We start from the raw sequence: 6000 nt of genomic DNA, 5'->3' as shown, positions 1-6000 counted from the left end.
TGTAGCCCGCCCCCCCCCCCCCCCCCCGCCAGAGCAGGAGAGGCCCACCCCAAATCCAAGGGGGGCTCTGGTTTCTGCAGCTGGGGATGGAGGCTCCCACATCTCTCTGGGCCCTCCAAGATCAAATGCCAAGTGCGGTGCACCCTCCGGAGGAGGAGCCTGGAGGGGAAAAAAGAATGCATTCTCCGAACCCCCGCCCCCCCACGACTGTGGGTGCACGTCGAGGAGGAGGAGGAGGAGGAGGAGGCCCCCGCCCCCAGCTCTGCCTCCCCGCCGCCATCGGGGGCCCGGGAGAGCAGAGCCCCGGGGCGGGGAGGGGGGCGGAGGCGCGGAGCCCGGGAGCGCACGCGGCGGCCCAGCCCCGAGTGCCGCCGAGCAGCAACAGGAGCCCGAGTGCCGCCGAGCAGCAACAGGAGCCCGTGCGCCGTGGGGCGCGGCGGCGGCGGCGCGGTGCGCGGTTACTGACAGGCACCAGCTGCCGCGCCGCCCGGACGCGCTATGTGGCCGCTCCGAGCGAGGGGCAGATTCCAGACTAATCCCGGAGGGCTGGCCCAGCCCGAGCTGCCCGGGCGGCGGGGGAGCGATGACCGCTCGCGTTAGCCCAAGTTGAAGGCCGCCCCGGCTGCGCGCTCGGGAGCCCGGGAGGCCGCGCTCCTCGGAACACTGGGGAGGGAGGAACATGAACTGAGGAGGAACCATGTACGGGAATTATTCGCACTTCATGAAGTTTCCCACGGGCTTTGGCGGTAAGTCCGGCGCGCGGGCTGCCCCGGGGGCGCAGGGGGGAGGTGGACCTGCCTGGAGGGACCGCAGCAGGAGGGCACCGCGCCACGGGGCCCGGGACGCTGCTGAACCCGGAGGAGGGCACGCACGTTTAGATGCATCCTAGTGTGTGTCTGCGCGTGCAGGGGAGAGGGAGGGCGAGGGGCCGGGTCGGGGGCGAGGACCGTGCGCACCGGGCCGGAGGGAGCGTAGAGACAGGGCGTGCAGACACTCGGGGGCGCCTTCAAACCCACCTGCCCCAGGAGAAGATACCCAGATATCCATTGTTAGAACCCGGCGTGTTTGTGTGGGTGTGCAAAGTGGAAGAGTCAAAGGGAATTACTCTGATGAACCTATTATCCAACTTGTAATGAGAAAAAAGAAAATGTGATGGAAAAGGGTTTTGCCTCTCTATGAAGACTCCCCGGGACACTCAGTAACAAGGGCATGCTTGTTTTATTTCAAAGCAGATCCCCTCCGTAATTGGATTTTTTTTTTTTTTAAGAGAAAACAGAGTGCTTGAATTTGCCACCGCGTTTTCCTTCCTCTGTTGTCTTCCCTTTTGATTTGCTCCTAGCCTGGCGCCCCCTCCCTGCTGCAGCCCCCAAGTCCACCACCAGGGTCTCTGCCTGCATTTCCAGTCTGAGGGGTGGCTCTGGGGCAGGGGTCTGCACTCAGCTGAAGGTCCACATCCCCCCCTCCCCACATCCCCAAGCCAGGCAGGGCAGACGGGCACACTTTGCAGGGGCTGCCTGACAGGCACCCTAAGGCTCCCACGATTCAGTGGCAGAAGCAGTTCAGTCGTCCAGCTTTGAATAAATGGAACCAACAGCTGACCAACTGGCCTCTCACTTGTCAGCTGGTGGCATGTAGCTTGTGTTCCTGGGAGCCAAAGAGGAGCTTTTGCGCTGTGGATGCTGGCAGACAGGACAAAGCAGAAATTCTTGTTGGGTCTTGAGAACGGAAAAGTCCCTGCTCTCCCGACCCCCTGTGTGGACAGATCAGCGATTCATCGGAGGGCTTGGGAGTAAAGCTCGCCTACTTTGCTGGGCAAAACCCTCTGTGAGGCGTGCAGGGACATTGCAAGGTGGACATTGCAGGTGGCCCCGGCCCGGAGGCATTGGGCCCGGGGGCTTGCTCATTCATTCAGGGTAGTTTCTGTGAGCCAAGCGTGGTATTAGGTTCTGGGAAGACAGATGTGAATGAGACACGGTCTCTGCCCCTTGGACAGTGTAGGCTTATTGCACCAACACATCGTCCTGGTTGGGGCTGTGTGCTCCCCGGGGGTGCAGGAGGAAGCTGTTGCTGGGACACAAGAAGGAGGGGGCCATGGATGGGTTCCTGGAAGAGGTGATGTTTAAGTTATTGGGGCCAGTCTCATGGCATGACCCAGTGAGAGTGGTGGCCAAGCCTGTGACCGGGACATCTGATCTCCAGTTTATAGCTGGGTCCTGGGTGTGAAAGGCCTTCTCAGCTCCCATCTTGGTCCCATTCACAACCCAGGCAGTTTTTCCTTTTCCCTCTGAATTCAGTTGCGTGAGGTCTGAGAAATGTGTTTGTCTTCAAGAGCCTCAGGAGTTCTGTGAGGTCATCGCTTCATGAATGCCATGGAGACCCTCTAAGACAGTGGGAGTGAAGAGCAGGGTTGAAAGAGCTAGAGAAAGACTGGATGAAGAAGGGTCTAGCCCCAAATTCAGCGAGGGCTGCCTTCTGGAATCCCGGAATGTTAGCCTCCTAAGGGACCTCGAGGAGCATCTTGGGCCTCTCATTTTATGAGTAGAAACTGAGTCCTCAAGGGAGGCAGGGGCACTCCAAGGCTATGTGGGGCTGAATGGGAGACCCCTCCCAGAAAAGCCCCCGACCCAAACTTCTAATAGTACTCCTTCAATCTGATCTAGTGAAAGAGCATGAGAGAGAGAGAGAGAGAGAAGAGAGAGAGAGAACTGAGTGGTTCACGTCCTAGCTGTGTGCCCTTAGGCAAGATACTGAACCTCTCTGAGCCCCAGTGCCTTCACCTCTAAGATGGAGTTGATAATCTCATCCTCAGAGTCTTGTCTTGAGAATTAAATGTGCTAACATTGAAGAAGCAGCTACTTTAGTGGCCACATGTTTGGTACTTAATCAAAGTTAGTATTTCCATCCCCTCCATTTTGCTCAACCATTAACACGCAAATTGATTTAAAAATCAGACATTACTGGAGGGTAATGAATTAAGAATCGGGGGAAATCAAATGGAAGCCACAAAGACCCACACACTTTGCTGGTTTAGAGCCTCAGAATTGGGGGAGCCCTGGTATTTGGTGTAATTAGGGTTCGGATAAGCGGAAACACAAGAGCTCGGCTGTGGGGAGACAGTAGGTTGATGTAACGTGGGGGACCCGGAGGCAGAGGGGCCACCAGGTTGTTTGAGTGTCTCCCTCTGACGCGACTCTTCCTTGTTCCCGAGGGAGGAGAGTAATTATCTTGTTTAGGCCTGTGGATGTTTTCCATTTTGTTTGCGTGCGCCAGTGAAGAGGCTGCTGAAACACTGAGCCAGAGGACACGGCTGGGTGAGAGGGAGGTCTGTCTGTGAACTGGGTGGTGAGGGAGGACCGTCCCCCCGCCTCCCACAGGAACAGGCCAGACCCCAGGACCGGAGTGGCTGTCGGCGGCGGCCTCGGCACGGGGTGGGGGTGCCTGCCCCCCACCTCTTGATATATCAGCAAATGGAACCCCAGGGGGCTCCTGAGAATCCCCCCAGGGATGTGCAGTCACCCTTGGGAACTAATCCCTGGGGGCTGCGTCTAGGGCCGTGCTTAGCGCAGGTGAGATCACTGTCCCATCCATGACCAAGGGACGGGTGAGATGGGCGAGGGGGTGGTGGCTGCCTGGGTGGCAGTGGTCTCACCGAGGTGCTCCGTCTCCCAGCTCCCGGCCCTGCCATGTGATGAACGGAGAACCCTTCTCTCCTTCTCTGCCAAGTCCTGGCTTTGCCAGCTGCTCAGTAAGAGATTTGTTTGCCAGGATGAGACAGTTGCTACCTCTAAGAAGATGGCAAAACAAAGCCTGTAATTCCCCCCATCCAATTGTGCGGTAATCCTCAGGGTGAGAACAGAGATCAGGAGGGGGGGCGGGGGTCTCGCATGTCGGTTAATGAGCCCGCTGCCACGCTTTCTCGGGGGCCAGCTACCCCTGGGAGCACTTTGCACCCTCGGCTAGTGACGCCCCTCTGAGGACGCACCGGTGCCACGATTACCCTACTCCTTTTAGAGACGAGGAAGCTGAGGCACCGCGCAGTGAAGTAACGTGTGACGTTATGGTGACTAGAGTGGCCCCGGCCAGGATTTGAACCCAGGCAGTCCGGTCCCAGAATCCCTGCTCCACTGGGCTGCCTCTCGGGACTCCTGTGGGCCATGCACTTGCTCCAGGGTGGCAAGCCGTGGGGAGCAGCGCACCCCTTGCTGGGGTGCAAGAGCCCTAATCCCCAGTGGCTGCAGACAGGTGGCCTGGCCATTGAGGAATTAAAACACGAGAGAGCTCAGCAGCCGCTCGCTTGGGAGCAAGGGACTCTGGAGCATTAATTGGTGCTTCTCCTGGAGGCCTACTGCTCTGCAAGAGTCCTGTGCAGCTGACCCTGACATTTGTGTAGAAAGCTCTGCTTTTTTACCCAGGAATAGCTGGCGGGATGGGGGGTTGGGGGAGGGCTGAGCTCGAGGTACGAGTGCACACAAGCATGTGTGTACGGATGGGGGGCAAGAGGAGGGTGTGTGTGGATGTGGGAGCAGATCTGCGTGTGTGTGTGTGTGTGTGTGTGTGTGTGTGCGTACACGGATGTGTGCGCCAGAACATATTTTTCCCCTCCGCCAATGTGTGGGTGGCTAATTGGGACCTACCATGGACGTAAGTGGTTAGGGTTTATGTGGGAAGGAGTAACTGTTTATGAGATTTAGGAAGGAACATATTTAGTGTAAACTATTTTTCTGAAACATTTACAATCTTACCAGGAGACAGAGAGCTGGGTAGGAACTGGGGGAAGAAATTGTGCAAAGACTAAATCTAAATTCTCCACCTCTTCCTTCCCCTCATTATGTTGCTTCTGTATCTGCAGAGAACTTCGCCACCAGAGTTGGGTGGCCGGGATGCCAGCGGCTCCCAGAGGAAGTTGCGATTTTCTCTTATTTGAAAGGAGAAGACTCAGAGGCCCAGGGAATGTAAAGTTTATTTTCTGGAATGCCTGGGTTTGGGCGGTTCTTGTGGGATCGATCTAGGTCCTGGCTCAGCGATCATCACTAAGAGTGCAACTAGTAGCTAATGTGCCTGAGGCACCTACTGGGTGCCAAACCCTCTTCCACGGGCATTGCAAGAACCGTCCCATTTAATATTCTCAAGGGTCCCTGGAGGGAAGGTGCTACTCTTATTCCCATTTTACAGATGAGAATGTAGAGCCACGAGGAGGTTTAGTAACCTGCTCAAGACACCCAGCTGGTAAGGAGCAGACCCAGGATCCTAACCCAGGCAGGGGCCGGGGCTGCTGTGTGAAGCCCTGTGCTGTGCCTGCTGCTTGCAGGGGGGTAGGGGAGAGAGGGAGTGGGGTGCAGGGGGAACAGAGTCCCAGATCTGCCACAAATTGGTGAATTCTGTATAAGAACTGCAACTAACATATTCAGTTCTTGCTCTGTGCTCTTCTACAACTTTCTTAGGGATTTTTTGGATGTACGTAATTTTTTGGATGTACGTAATTGCAAATGAATAAAATGACCAGGGGGTGGGGGTGGGGGCAGGGCACCAGGTACTCAAAGGTCCTTAGGAAACAAAACCCAAAAACTTTGCCAGATGGGTCCCACTTTATTCTAATCCGTGGAACCCAGTTTTACATTCCAGGGTGGGAATTGGCAAGCTCTTTCTCTGCAGAACCGGATAGTAAACATCTGAGTCTTTGCTGGCTATAGGGTCTCCATTGCAACCGCTCGATAATCCTGTTGGGGGGAGAGGAACCGTAACTAAAGCAGCAGAAAAGGAGGCACAGGGATGCCCTGCATCTGGGTGTTTGTGGACCGCTCGGGGGTCATTCTGGAGAAGGTTTATTACCATTTCTGAGTGGTTTCCAGTTGACAGTGGTTCCTGTCATTGGCTCTGAACAGCCGGCTTCCCTGCCACAGAGCTGAGTCTTCAGAGCTAGACAGAGGGGCCTGCGGGCCATGGGGGTGACCCCTTAGTTTCAGTTGAGGACACTTGGAGAAGCAGGTGTGGCTTGCCCAG

General features: G+C 56.5%; 1 protein-coding gene across 1 annotated transcript in view; it reads left to right on the top strand.

Annotated features, from left to right (window-relative positions):
• Positions 1–289: 289 nt before the first annotated feature.
• The window catches only part of RXRG (retinoid X receptor gamma), a 46411-nt gene continuing 40700 nt past the window's right edge, over positions 290–6000 (top strand). Inside the window, exon 1 of the mRNA XM_072814931.1 lies at positions 290–746. Within this exon, the coding sequence (XP_072671032.1) occupies positions 698–746 (49 nt within the window). The 5' untranslated portion in view covers positions 290–697. The remainder of the gene's footprint in view (positions 747–6000) is intronic.

Source organism: Canis lupus, chromosome 38 (genome assembly GCF_048164855.1).
Source record: "Canis lupus baileyi chromosome 38, mCanLup2.hap1, whole genome shotgun sequence".
NCBI classification, from domain to species: domain Eukaryota; kingdom Metazoa; phylum Chordata; class Mammalia; order Carnivora; family Canidae; genus Canis; species Canis lupus.
This window is presented reverse-complemented; position numbering and strand designations above follow the sequence as displayed.